This window comes from Synchiropus splendidus, chromosome 6 (assembly GCF_027744825.2).
Source record: "Synchiropus splendidus isolate RoL2022-P1 chromosome 6, RoL_Sspl_1.0, whole genome shotgun sequence".
NCBI lineage: Eukaryota > Metazoa > Chordata > Actinopteri > Syngnathiformes > Callionymidae > Synchiropus > Synchiropus splendidus.
In genome coordinates, this window is record NC_071339.1 from 4,689,377 (window position 1) to 4,704,436 (window position 15,060).

At 39.6% G+C, this 15,060-nt stretch overlaps 1 protein-coding gene across 5 annotated transcripts in view; it reads right to left on the reverse strand.

Moving 5' to 3' along the window:
• Positions 1-14,560, reverse strand: part of itpr1b (inositol 1,4,5-trisphosphate receptor, type 1b) — a 71,830-nt gene extending 57,270 nt beyond the window's left edge. For all 5 annotated transcript variants that reach the window (XM_053869269.1, XM_053869268.1, XM_053869266.1 and 2 more), the window contains exons 1-13: positions 14,392-14,560; positions 12,767-12,879; positions 8,344-8,414; positions 5,475-5,590; positions 5,300-5,386; positions 3,413-3,571; positions 3,110-3,208; positions 2,948-3,031; positions 2,700-2,846; positions 2,253-2,357; positions 2,132-2,176; positions 2,002-2,031; positions 1,086-1,240 (exon numbers count right to left, since the gene is read on the reverse strand). In XM_053869269.1, the coding sequence (XP_053725244.1) occupies positions 1,086-1,240; positions 2,002-2,031; positions 2,132-2,176; positions 2,253-2,357; positions 2,700-2,846; positions 2,948-3,031; positions 3,110-3,208; positions 3,413-3,571; positions 5,300-5,386; positions 5,475-5,590; positions 8,344-8,414; positions 12,767-12,858 (1,190 nt within the window). In that variant the 5' untranslated portion in view covers positions 12,859-12,879; positions 14,392-14,560. The remainder of the gene's footprint in view (positions 1-1,085; positions 1,241-2,001; positions 2,032-2,131; positions 2,177-2,252; positions 2,358-2,699; positions 2,847-2,947; positions 3,032-3,109; positions 3,209-3,412; positions 3,572-5,299; positions 5,387-5,474; positions 5,591-8,343; positions 8,415-12,766; positions 12,880-14,391) is intronic.
• Positions 14,561-15,060: the final 500 nt, after the last annotated feature.

The following is a 15,060-nucleotide window of genomic DNA, read 5'->3' on the forward strand; positions in this document are numbered from 1 at the left end:
GAAAAAAATTAAACAATATGAATGTTTTAATACTGAATTACTTGGTCTGAGTGGCTAGAAAGGCACTGTGGGAAACGTCTCCTGCAGGCATGTGGCCTGATAACAGATTAGCCAGTATTGACCCGTAACGTATCATCACCCCTCCTTTAAGCTGTAAAGCTTTTACACATAGTAGGCTCTGGACCAGCGGCGTCTTTTACAGCGACACCACGTGCTGGTGAGTAAGGCAGAGTCGGTGCGTGTGTGCAGACAGTCAGGCTTCAACACAGTCACTGCAGCTGCATTCAAGGCAGGTGTTACGTAACTCCCCCCCCCCCCGCCGAAGCTTACAAGCTTACCTTTGTGCACCGGTGTTCTGAGAAACAAATAAGTCCCCTGGCTAAGGCTGAGGAGCAGGGTTATTTCAGGTAGGTGAGGGAGGAACTAGCACGCATACTTGCACCTGACGAGGTGACACAAAGGCACTTCTGACAAAGACGAGATGTTATCTAACAATAATTCTATCTTATCTGCCAGTCTGCTATCACACGCAGATCTTCTGAAGAACAAAATGTACTGCAACCAACAAATGGTAGCAGTGGTACATACTGTATCTCTATATCTTAAATAAAGAAAAACATGTTGAGATCAAAGTTTAAAGTTTTTTAGCTGCATGCAACAAATGTAAATACAAATTCCCAAATAATCACACATCAACTATTTCTGTTGAATCTTACAAAAATAAAGCAATGACTTATTCATAAGCCCACTTTCTAGACAGCCTAAAAAAGTTGTGGTAATTATAATTTAGCTTGAAACTCATTTACACAACAAATACTCAGGATGAGTCAGCCTCAAATTAACCTGAATTACAGCGCAGTATGATTGTTTTATGTATGATTGTTTTATGTATGATTGTTTTATTTTCAACTTCATTCAAACTGGTTGTAAACTTTGAGGAACTAGTTTGAAGCACTGAGGTTCGTGAGGAGACCGTTGTCTGCAGCTGCAGTACTGCAATTTCACAGTTAGTGATCTGGAAAGGAAATCTATCAATCAAATGAGCATATTTTCTTTTTTAATTCTGGTGGTGAGTCACACTTCACCTTGGTACCATGGAGTCCCCGCCCCTCAGCGTGGTGGGGTCAAGTTCAAAAATGGAAGATATTTCCATGCCGTCTGGGACTGGCACCAGGGTGTACATGATTTTCTCCTGAGGGGCACGAAGGCGACCGCGCAGAGCTTCGTTGTCCGCGTCCAGCTTGAAGAAAACATAAATATACCTGATCAAAGAAGGGCTTTCATTTATGGTTGACTTCAATTACGTATGGGAAACGATAGAGTCTAAAGGTAGACAACAGACAAGGCACCTGAGGAACTTCGGAATTACTGTGCAAGTCTGCCACCAAGTGGGGAAATTTTAGAGCTGTGGCAATGATGTTGAAACAGTGACACCTTGTGGTCAAGCAGTAATAAAATATAATTACGTTAGATGTCCATTATTATTGTTGTTATTATTATTATTATTATTTAGAATTTCTACATGAATTGTATTTTGTATTTTACACGTGTCAGGGAATGTGTAAAAAAAAATAAAATCAATCAATCAATCTATATCAATTTAAGTATACACAAAACAAATAATATCAGTGTTCAAGCAATGCATGAGTTTCTTTATAATGCGATAATGTGATAAAGATGGCGGGAGTTTTCACAATTATGATCACAGTTATTGCTACTGTTTCGAAACAACAGTACATTTTTTTAAATAAATAAATAATTGTATGATGCAGTCAGATTAGAATATAAGATTGTAGAAATGTACTTAATGCGCAAAAAAAGTTATTACAGTTCCCTGAATATTTCATTGTATTAGGACAGTCAATTCAGATGATTAGTAGATGCGTGTCTGAATGAAACGTCAGACTGTAATGACAATGGAAGTAAAAGTCACAATAAATATCTGGAATACGTTGATGTTGAATGTCAAAGCTCAACCACTAAACACATCAGCAACATTACCTGGAAATTAAAGGGCGCAAAGTCCACCATCTATACCGCAAAGTAGACAACAAAATTCATCAGATCAAAAGCCTTTATGCAAGCATGGAGATTCTCAGCTGTCAGTGGAGGGAGAATCAAAGAGACTTACAGACGACCGCTGCTCAGCACTTTCCTCTTCAATGTCTGGGCTCACCTTCAAAAAAAAAAAAAGCCAATGCTTGAAACTTGTGGGGGAGAGAGTAAACACTACCAATACATCTGACACTCACCTCACCCACCTCTGCAGCCAGATACCATCCAGTGGCCAAATGTTTGAACCGGAACAGACTGTTCCAGTAGCCTGCACCTCCTCGACATGGGTCATGATGGACCACCTGGGAAAAAAAAAAAAAACAGTTCAGACCTTCTGCACTCTATTCATAAGAATAGAAATTGTGTTTTCCCCAGGAGAGTGTCAGTTTTATTCAAGCACTTCTTCAAATGCATGACTGAACTGTCAACTCAATGATGTTACAGAGCATGAATAAAACGATTACGTTGACTGATATTAACACTGTTTCCCCCTGCCAAAAATCTAATGCAATAAATGCAAATAATTACTTTCTATTATTAAGTCAACATTCGGTCACCACTCTGCAGAGCATTTATGCGCACAGGACAAACAGGGGAACGTCCCACAGCTGAAACATCACAATCATATTGAACAAAAGTTGTACCTCTACTTCCCAAAGTGCTTTACTGCTTGTAGCAGATGTTGCAGATTGTCTGCCAGTGGTCCTCAGGAACACATGTTGCTTCTTCTTGTAGTCGTCACAAGTAAGAAACTTCTCCTGCTCCGCATGGAACATCCGCACAACATCGCCCTGCACATACACAAGACAGAATTTCACCGTATGTATCACTGACCTGCACATACTGTATAAAAACACATGGTAGCTATCAAAACACAAATGGATGTACTCACTCCCTTAAGAATCGTTTCCTTATTATCACTCCACTTCATAAACAGAACAACTTTCCAACTTGTGTTGCAGTTCACAGAGTTGACCTACAATACAGCAGTAAAACAAGTGATTCATCTTTCATCATCATAGTCAACACTCCCAGCCACGGCCTGTTCAGATACCTCGTTGCATCCTGGGTTGTCGACAAGCTGGTGGCTGCTGGCGTGAAGAGGCTGTCCAGCATTGACAGGGTTAAGGACTACTTTGTCTCCAATGACCACCTGAAGAAGCATAAGAAATGAAGACCAATGTTTTAAGGGAACTCCATGTATTCTCCCAACAACACAGGTTGAAAAGCTACCAATCTAGGGCAACAGCTCCTGGGTATGTTACACTGGTTGAGTACAATTTAAGTTCATGATCAGCTTCTTAATCAAAGTAAAAACTGTTCTTTCTTAGTAGTCGTCCCAGGCAGCTCTACCCACACTGTCTCCCAGGGACCGCAGCTTGTAGAAGGGCTGGATGTAGAACCAGGATCCTTCATTCCCAGCTGAATCCAGCGTCACCCTCATTGCGTTCTTCTCAAGTAGCGCAGGCAGACGTTTGTTCACTGTCAGATATTTATTGCTTTTTAAATGCAGCAACTGTTGGCACAACAAAATAGATGGACGTCAGACAAACATGAAGAAAAAATGTAAATCCATCCCTTATAAAAAGCACCCAGAGGAGCACTTCAGTGAAAATATCCACTTCTGGATTTCATTCATCACCAAATTGAGTAATTGGAAACTATCATTGAAAAATGTTTCTCATGACCCTCAGATAAGTCAGTTCAAGTGCACACGCAACAAGACTCTACATTGGGTTGGAACCAGGAGAATAAGAATCCAAATCTATTCAAATTGTTTATTTCAAGTTTCAGCAATTTCCTCATTTTATGATATGAAAATGTTGAGCTGTATTTTTGTCCCATCTGATATTCGTTTTCCAAAATAGGCATATTTACAATGGTTGGACAGGACTGCCGTCGATAACCCGTCTAACAACGAAGGTCAATGCCTTTGCTGATTATAACGGTCAGGATAGACATGGTGCATCACTTTGGGGCTTTACTCAACTGCCAATACACTGGCACCCAGCAGTTCCAAACCCAGTGCACATTCAGAATGCTAACGCAATATTTTTAACCGGTGTGCTGTGCCTCGGGAAATGGTCGATACGATGGCATTGAATCATGAACAATTAGAAATTGTTGATGAACTACGCGAGGAGGTTGCATGGATTTGGACACATTCATTCTGTATACCATAGATCTATGCTACAGCTAAGAAGCCTGTCAAACACACAACTTGGAGTTGTTTTTACACCTGATGTGCCTCTATCTCGACCTCACACCTTCACAACAGAATGATGGATTGTTTGACGGACACTCGATGCCAATGACTGTCTGCAAGAGCTAATAGAGGCAACGTGATGTCTCGCTTCAAAACTTCATTGAGACTTTGCTTTATGGTTTAAAAGTTGGCTGAAAACTAAATGTAGAACCAAATAAATGTGCACCAAAATGTGAAGAGTTAAAGAATAATTTATGAAGCTGGGGAAACCCAAACAATGTTAAAGATTTCTTCGGTAATTCCACAAAGCATAATAAAATCATGCAAAAAAGATTATAACAAAATCATTACAGACACATCATTACAAATAGATGTTCTACATTTATTTCTGCAGATAGCATGCCAGTGTCAGTAGCTACAAGTTTTCTCAAATTAAAATGGATTTTCTACAGGACCTGGGACAGGAATAGGCAACATTGGTGGTGTCCTCTGGGATTTTTTTTCAATGAACACCATGTGCTGTGGCTTAAAAAAGGTTGAAAAACACTGTGCTAATGTGTGCAGAGTACTTCGGAATGATGGGAGTGACTACAAAAAAATTGAAGTGGTTACTGAAAGCTCTTCAATGATGTATGGTATGAGCTTGGTGCAAAAAAAAATTGCTAAACTGCACTGACAGAGTGGGTAGGAGACAGAGAGAGCATGAGTTGGAAAGTCTTCATAAAGACTGAAAACGAGTTGAGAGAGAGATTTTATGAGTGTCAGGACCACACCAATTACGATAACAGTGCACTAATCAAAAAGCAGAAAAAAACAGGAGACTAAGAGTGAAAAGTTTCTTTCTTATTAATGAAATTTTGAAGTTGTGTTTTTCTTTTTTTCCCCATTTACAATGTTGTAATCAAAAGCTTGACTGTAATGCCTCTTGAAAAAGGCTAAATCATTAACTCATATCATATTAGTTAACAACTATACAGCCATAAAATCAAAACAAACCCAGGCGACAAGTGAGAAGTGAGCACTCTTATGGCAACTGACCTGAATGACATTGCCGTACTGGATGACTGTTCCCAGCAGTTTTCGGTTTTCAGACTCATTCTGCTTCTTCTCCAGGTCAGCGGCGTGCTACAACACGGAGAAGACAGCACATCACTGACACCTGTGCTGAAGCACAACCACAGAATTATTTGCTTATAGATCTTGAGGTTGTTACATGAAGTTTATTGAGGAGAACAGTGTCAGTCGTGCTGTTGCCACCCGGTTTGGCGGCTTTCCAGAACTGCTTCTGCGCTGAGTATCTGTTCATTGGGCACAGTTTGAAAAGGCAGTCTGGGGGACACAAGACGAGAGAAAACTGTCAATGTACGTCAACTGGAAGGCAGGGGGTGTGTCCATATATAGAATGTTGTATCCTTGGTATGTATTATATTGAAGTTAAAAAAATGGTTGCAGAATACTCAATTTACTACTACAGAAATGCACGGTATCTACAGTTTTCTACAGAAATTCCCAATTAATTTTGGGTACATAATACCCCATTGCAAATTGTTCACTGCTATGAAACAGACAAATGTGACAACAGCGGATGGCAAGTTTTGTTGTGCTCCTCACACGTTAATTGACTTCATACATGCAGTGGAACATCTGGTACAGGGAATCCAATGAGTTACGACCGGATTAAAAATAACCAGTCAGGCAGCTTCTGTCAGAAAAGCGGCCAACACTTAAGTGCCCTGGGATTAACCATCATGAGGCATGAGCTGGAAGAACAGATAAGTGGCATGGGAGAAGTAAGGAGGACACGAAAAGAGGAGACCGAAGACCAAAACAGAAAGTAGGGCAATAGGGAAACATCAGTCTGACGAGGATGAGAAAATGAGGTTAGGGCAAGTGAACTTGGAACAATGTGAATGTCACAGGCAGACAGAAGCACTGCGTACATTTTGGAGGGGCTGCAATTTTCTCCTGTAATATTTGCGATTTTTTTCTGTAGACACACAAGCAGGCAGTGGGCAGCAGAGCACCAGTAACAGGCTTAAGCCTATATACAGTATGCACACAAACTAGCACTACTAGTTCAACCAAAAATGTGATCTACCTTTAATTTAGAAGTTAACAAAGGTTACCAATATTTCATAGTCCAGATATATACAGTTTGCTTTTTTTGACTCACCCACTTCGGTTGTTTATGGAAGTTCCGAGGTCATTTACAGGTCAAAAGGTTTCTAATGTATCTTGTTGATATGACTCGAGTTCTTTGAAAACAAGGTGCAAATAGCTCACTCTATACCACTGATGGAGGTTCCCTTCACACCCATCTTTGCACTTTGCAATTCCAACAGCAAAGCCTTTTCGCACCAAATGCTGCAGCTTAAACCATAACTGCAGCATTTGGTGAAGAAAACAATCAACCACAACTAGTTACTCTGTTAGAAGTAATCATGTAACTTATTGAATATATTGCTCTCCACATCGTTGCCGTTTACAGCAGGATAGAAAACACCACTGCTGCAGACATTGCTTTTGGCAACATTTTCTCCAGCAGCTTTTTGTGCAGTTTTATTTTATATTTTCTCTACCTCCATAGACCAAATGAACACAAAACAGACCTCATTTACATGCCATTGAAAGTTACATGCCAAAGAAATTATTTTGTCTACACCGCAGCTTACATTTTATATATGTTAAGAAACTGTTGGATAGGCAATAACCTGATCATCCAAGCACACTACTGACACATCCTGCAAAATGGCCTTCAGGCATTACATTACCTTCTTCAACCAAAAGAAGCAACCTACCTACAGTTGACCTGAGAACAGGTCACTCCCTCTACACAATATTCGCAGCATGCCATAGCCTTATAGCAATCAGTCAACAACTATTATTGAAAATAAAGACAATCACCCTGCTCATAATCAATACGACAAAACACTTTGCACCTGTCATGCAGCGTCCATAATTATCACCTCAAAAGGGCCTTTTCTTGGAAGACTGCCTTGAACGTTGGCTTAATCCATCAGCACACAACACCGCTGACTTTATTAACCCCATGGCACAAATGCAACTTCATTTTCCCAGCCAAGTTCAAGGAAACACAAAGATGCATTGTTCTTCTTTATACTATACAGAGAAGCACAACAGAATTCAGAGAAATGATACAAACTGATGACCAATCCTCAAAGCAACCTTTCTTTCCGACAGCCGTGCTTCATAGTTTCTTCGATACTCAACAGTTTGCTATCGTAGTGGTGTAACTCTGTGTTAAAGCTCTCTGGACCACTGACATTTAAATAGCTCATGAGCTAATAATAGTGAACAAGGTCACAAGGAATTAGTCCTAGTACAGTTTGCTTGTTACAAACGTCTTAACTGCCTTAGTGGGACTGAAGTCAACGCAATATAACTGCAGCACTCAGTCCAGTGAAGGTAAATGAAAGGTGACAAAGGCATTGACACACTTGAGCAGAAAAACAATTATTCGGAACAAATGAGTGCATTCTAAAGACTATCAAGGCAACCACAATTATTGTTGCTTCATTCACATTTGGCTTCCAAAAAAAACGAAAATGCTCCTGCCACATTGATTCAACCGAATGTAACACCACAAATACACGTCACATTAATCGCAACCTCAAACGCAGGATGACTTGAACAGCTATCATTAAGAAAAAAACAAGCTTTTGTAGTCTTCACTGGCAACTTTCCAGTCAATCTGTTTAACAACAAATGAAGTCGCAAACTGGCGACTCCGAGCAGCCACACACTGCATCAGGTTGTTGAGGAATAACACTGTCTAAACTGGCTTTAAATCAAAGCAAACACTGTGATATTACAGTAAGTTATAGACTTTTATCTCTGAAACATATAACCACCCTCTGTATTTAAATACAAGTAAACAAGACCGTTACCCTTAAGGGCTTAAGTGGAAGGCAGCAATGTCACATTTCATACCCTCCACAGTCATCATTCCTCATATAAATTATTTTTCTCATTAATTCATTTCAACACAATACTTACAACATAAACTAAATACGAATTTAATGACAATTGTTTTTCAACAATACACAAATAAAAAGCCTTACCTCTAAACTTCTTGGGCGGGTTGTTAAGGTCACCTGTGTCTGGCTGTACCACACAGCGGTCGTCCACAAGCCTGCAGTGACAGATCAAACGGATTAAAAAACAAAGCATGTCACAAATAATTCACAAATAAAATTGGAGTAAACATGTTATTCATTTACCAAGGGTCGATCGCCTAAAACATTCCTCCATTCAGTTATGCATCTATTTGCACATGTTTTGTCCACAATACTTTTCTAGTCAAATTGTGGTATAGCACATTCCTGTAGGTCGATCTTTCAATGTAAACAGCCATTTGAGCAAAGCAAGACATTTTGCAAACTAGCTAAATCTAACATAATACATTTTAAATCTTAAATTGATGTGTTGCAACTCCGTGATGAGTGATCTGTTATAAGATTTTATTACTGTACGGAATTGTGCGAGAACAATCGGAATCAAGTCGGGACAGCAGCCATTGTTGTGAGCAAAGCTAACAAAAAATGACAAAAAGCGAGAGAGCTTGACTGTCTGTTCACACGGAGTAGGGGATGGCAGTATTGGCCACTTTATAGTTTCGATGCGTTCCACTGTAAAACGCATGATTTCAAGGTTCGGAACCTTACAGGAGCAGATGCTTCTTATTGGAGATGTTCTGATTATTTTGATTCGATTATTTTAGTTTAATATTCAATCGAGTTTTCTCTTCAACATTCTCGTCTCCCAAGTGTGTTTAGACCCCCCCCCTTAAGTTGGCCGCAACTAAGCTCCCTAAAAATTATGGGGCAAAAACGGTAAGAGATCATTTGGTTACTACAGACACGAGACACGAGATTGTGAACGACTAGAACATGCTGACGATTTGCCAAAGTGAGGAAATTGCATCAATCGTCTCTGACTCATTCTACAAACCTAGATGTATGGTGACGCACGGCCGCCAGAATGACAAGGTTTTCTCAAATATTGAGCTTTTGATTGGCCGCTCTGTTGAGCATGTTTCTAAAATAATCTTTGACACTTTCAAGATAAGTGCTTGTGCTCCTTTAACCAGCATAGTATCTTTCCTAAATAATTTCAATTCTGGGGAGAAAACACACCAATACAATGGTAAAAAAGGAGATTGCATCAATCGTCTCTGACTCATTTTATAAACTTAGATGTATGGTGACGCACGGCCACCAGAATGACAAGGTTTTCTTGTCTCACCCACTTCCCCAAAGACTGTCTGCACTGCAGAGATAACTGAGATGTCTCACTAGAAACCTTAATTGACACTCGTGGACAATCAAAATGACAACACCCAGAAGAGTTATTACTGTTATGAAGCAATCTGAGCAAACAGATATTAAAGATTTATCTGTTAACTAACAAAACTAGAATAGAAAGTGGCAAAATAAGGTAAATAAGGAACTGCATGCCAAACTTCACACAGGGCATGTCAGATAAAGTCTATGTCTACTTTGTAAAATATTAAATAGAAATATGGTTTAAAGCTGGTGGAACTTAAATAATCATGAAATCGTGATAAAATCAAATGTGTGGCTTCATAAGAAAGTAAGTAACAGAATCCCTCAAACTCCTGAGAACCCTGTCACTTATTCATGCCAGCTAGAAGTCTCTTCCCGTTTGCTTTGATGACAACTTAAAGGCACAGAGAAGATCTCAACAGTGCTCTCTGGTGAAAAAAGTGATCTCTTTAGGACATTGCGAACTTTGTTGTAAAAGGTAACTCGGAAGAGAGTAACCGCTTAGCAACACTCACATCCGTGGGTATCACCCTTTCATTCCTTTCATCAAATGGTCTGTGCAAAACATCTTTTCAGGTGCACTGAATAATTTCGAGGGCGTTTAAAAACAGAGCACACATTGAAGCATACAGTGAAAGAGTTCCACCAGTTAGCTTTGTACCTCAGACATGCAACGTCACAGGATGTTTAAGGGTCAAGTAACCAAGGTGAGACAGTCACGTTTATCAGAATCAGCACAACTGCTATTAAGCATAAGTGATTCTATAGCAAAGATAGTGGCAACATGTCATTCAGGACGAAGCTGACTAAGCAACCAGAATCACAAAAAAGCTATTTATAGGTGAAACCTCTCCTCTCCCCGGTGCAACAAAAAATAGCTCACAGCAGCATTCAGGACGCTCGGGAAACGATTACTGGGCATAACAAAATTTGATAAATGACTTTGGTCATGCTGTCTGTCCTCAAAGCTGCTGCACACAATTGTTGCCAAGGAAGATGACGCACAAGAGAAACTGTGAATGAGCCTGTTAGTGAAGGCGGGTGGGGGTGTGTTGTACAGCTGTTGGTGAGTGGCAGATGAGCAGCGGCCAGGCAGGGGGACGAGACCTCCAGCATCGATGCAATGGTTGAAAGGAAAAGCAGATGCTTTCTTTCACCTTTCCACTTCAAGGCATTTAAATTTGGGAGGAGGGAAGACATCAAGTGCCTGAATAGATTCTGCTCCAGCTGCTTCAACTTCATTACAATCCAACTATCATGGGATTCAGAAAGCTGTTAATCAAATCAGCTAATGATGCATCCAAGCCACAAATGCAAGGGACAAAGCCTTTCACATGCTCGTCTCATCTTGGTTACTGTTGAGGGTGAAAAGTAAGCACAGTGGTGGTTTTCAGCTGTCATGTTTGCAGGTCTGGCACGATGATGTTAAGGTTTATACTGCGATCTACTGCTGACGTGACTTGATTATTCAACAAATAATTCAATGCTAGAAATAATATATCACTGAGCAACTAAAAAAACGGCTTGTCAAGATATGTCCATTGGGGTATTTTCATAAAGGCTATTTTGATTCTTTAAACTAGAAAATGCAGTTCATGTGCAATAACAAGGTGCTCGAACGGCTTCTGTCAGTAAAATCTTGGGGTTAAATAGTTTCAGGGACTGACGGACTGCGCCATCACAGAGCAACGCTCAGGTGCTACAGAATAAAATGCCACTGGGGATGGATTCAACAACCAACTAATTTCTCTACACTTCTACACCGCAGTATGACCCTCGATACCATTGAGGATGTTGATCCAGAATCTACACCCTCAGAGGAGCGATACCGAGCATTGGTTTGCAGAACACGCCAAGCAGATTACCACCGACATGGATCCAGCAACGAGTCCTTAGATACATTTGACTCATGTACTCATTTCATTTTGTTTTAAAAAGAAAAGTTTTTCTCAAATATTGAGCTTTTGATTGGCCGTTCTGGTGAGCATGTTTGTAAAATAATCTTTGACACTTTCAAGAAAAGTGCTTGTGCTCCTCTAACTAGCGTAATATCTTACCTAAATAATATCAATTCTGGGGAGAAATACCGACATTTTGTAATGCATAAAAAAACTATACACAGGGTTTCCGCCAGGAAAGAAGCATGGAACAGAACACAGCCAATCAAGAAGTGAGAAGTAGGCAGATGGGAAAATAAAAAAATCGTCCTACATTTGTCCTTGAAAAACACACCGGATACCGTCACATTCAAGTCCAATTTCATGATGCATTATGTGTCATCAGTTTGTCTTGATCGTTTAAATACATTTGATCGTGTGAAACTTCGTCTTTAAAAATAGATCATTTGTCATTTGAGCACCACGCTTGATTCAATGTAGAAATATCGCAGAAACCTGCAATGCTAAACGATCCTTTGAAAGAATTCCTGGATTCAGACAGTGATCTGGATTACACCCAAAATGGAATAATTGGTTCCTCGTCCCGTTTCATATATTTCTGGAAAATTCAATCAAAATGTGTCCATACCTTTTACAAGTTATTTTTAGCACAGACAGACAAAAAAAAAAACATAAATCATATCCCATCTTGAGAAATGACATGACATAAAATTCCACTGAATACATAGTAAGATGAAGATAAGATGAAAAGTAAAATTACTAGTTAATCATGAACATCAGAATTCAGAATTGGTACACGTCACTAAAGTGAAGTGATCTGGGTTTTAACTCCTCCTTTTAACTTTGTTTTTAGCATTAGCATCTATTCCACACCACTATTCGCGAGCAACTTAAATCGGGGACAGTCACTTTAACCCCAGAAGCAAAACATTAAAACAGCTGCCTGTCAAACGGAGACACCTTTCTTCTCTTTGTATCCCGATATCATCCTTAGCTACAGCAGGAATTACATGGCGATTAAATATCATTTTCTACAGACCAACCTAAAACGCGTTCCTCTTCAGAATGACACCTGTAATGAAAATAGATGTCCCCTGCTGTACTTTAATCCCACTCCCATTTCAGCCAACATCTTTTTTTAAAATCCTGCCTCCTTAATGCCACTGTGGGAAAATCATCTAAACATGAGCGCACATTCATAACTCTAAATTCATCAAATTAACTCAGTCACTTAATTTAAAAACATTTGAGACCTTTACATTTTATTGCAGGATCGTATTATTCAGAAAATCAAAACTTACCCTAAAGTGCTGATAAATCCACTTGTGGAACCCTCGGCATAGAGGGAACAAATGTCCCCAATATGGAGGAAACTTGACATCTTGTCCGACATGGCTCTTCCCGCTTTACTGACCTGCAAACCATTGAAATAGCAGGCAGTTAACACTCATCCCTGCGACACCAGAAAGCACACACAATTTTGTGAATTGGCATGCTATTGTCGTCATCAGTCAGCTTTGGGAAATGGCGACCTCTAGTGGTCAAGGAGGACAGGTGCATCTATATAGCTGGTGAGTACGAGTTTAATCAAAGAGCAGGGTGACAGCCCGCCCTAATTTTGAGCATGTCAATTAATCTACTACATACTGAGGTTCTAAACATAAACAAAATGCAAAATGAAGACGAAATCCTGATAAACAGTCCATGAATCTATTTTATATAAAGGCAATGTGGGATGAGTTAATATTATTGCCCAGCTGGCGGTCAATAAATCTATTTATTTTGGGAACAAATGAACACGAAAAGCACCCAGAGTGTGCATAACTCCGCCTAAGACGACATTTCACAACAAAGATCACCAGATCGCCTTTTAGTACACATTTTAAATGTACGGTCATAAAAAAAAAAACATTCAGGTTTGTTAGGTGCAGACCATGAGATCAGATAGATATGAGTATTATGACGTCACCGCGCTCAGTCAGTCAGTATTACAAAAGCGGCCAAATAACTAAAAGCTACTATCTAAACTAAAGCACAAATATTTTTTATTATTAGTATCATTTACAATGAGAAGCGACCCGTGAAGAAGCAAACATGACTTTTGCAAAATGTGCCCAAATGAAATTGGCAGTAAGCTTTTTTTCACATTAGGTTTATTAAAGGTTCCATTATTTCTTTTTTACACAATGTGATTCTGTTTATTTTTACTCAACTTATTACAGAAACATACAGTTTGCGAGGATCAGTAACTCTTTTCCAAATCGTGATTTGACAAAGAAAAAAATAATGATAATCACAAAATTCACAAAAATCACAAATTACTTTTGTATAATAAATATTCCGACTCTAAATGAAAGAGCAAGTGGTATTGCAGTTTAGTTACATCAAAAGGAACTCAAAGTTGTTTTATAGAATTTAACTTAACAGATGCAGAGTAACTGAAAAAGAAGCAGAGCAACTGTTCAGTTTTCTTGAGTAACAGCGAAGAGCTACAAATTATAATCCATCTTGAGGCAATTCTGGGTTTGATGGGTCCTCAAATGTCTCAAATGGAGTTTTCTGACGACACTAAATTGGCAGACTCAAAACTCCTGCCACCATTTTAAGGAAATGATAGGTACTTCACGATAACAGCTAGTAAGTTTCTTTACTCAGATGAATGAATGAATGAATGAATGAAGTACAGTAAACGACGTTATGTAAATACCACTTGACAGTGACTTTTGAATAAAGTTATGTACCTAACGGTGCATATACAAGTTTGCTATTCGACTGACAGTAACATAACTATGGAGGAGAAATGGCATTGTAGCCCGCGGTTCCTCGTGATGCTAAAAACATTGCAGCTAGCTCAGTAAATGGAAGAGTGAGTGGGTTCGCTCTGTGACAGGGATGCTCCGTACAAACAAAGGTTTCCAACACTTGCCTGAAAATGTTGTACCGGAAGGCAGCAGCGAGAACGGGGAGTGGGAAGGATAAGTGGGTCAGCACAGGATCATTTCCACGGAGCTATCCTCGGTTAAGTCCATGGCACTGGAACTCCAGGTGCAGAGAGGCTGAGCAGCGTTATCTCTGACAGTCGTCCTTCTCACCTCCTCCACATGTCTCTGAGGAAACGCCTCCTTTGCTGGCTATTAATACTGCCGCAAAGCATGCTGGGGGATGCTGTTCAATGGCCTGTCATTCAGTCATCGCTTGGTTTTGGTTTGTGGTTTTTCATGGTCATTTTAATGGAAATATATTCGTTATTAAAAATATAATCATTATGTAATACAATATTTGGTGTTTACAGTCACTGGTTATTCGATAAGTATGTATTCGCGAAGACATACTATTACTATTGTAAATTGTAAATTGCATTTTGCCAAAATATTTTGGATTCCAACGTTACATAAAGCAGTACTGTTTGAGGAGTTTGCCAAAGTCAGATGGTATTTGCAACAAGCCCATTACACGACTTGAGGTTGGAACTACCAACTATCAGTCTGGTTCCAATGTGTGTTTAATGGTCCACCATTTATTCTTTGATCATTATGAGTTCTTGGCCAGAGAGCCTTCTGGCTCAGCTCTACAAGTAGGAACCGCGTAATATTGT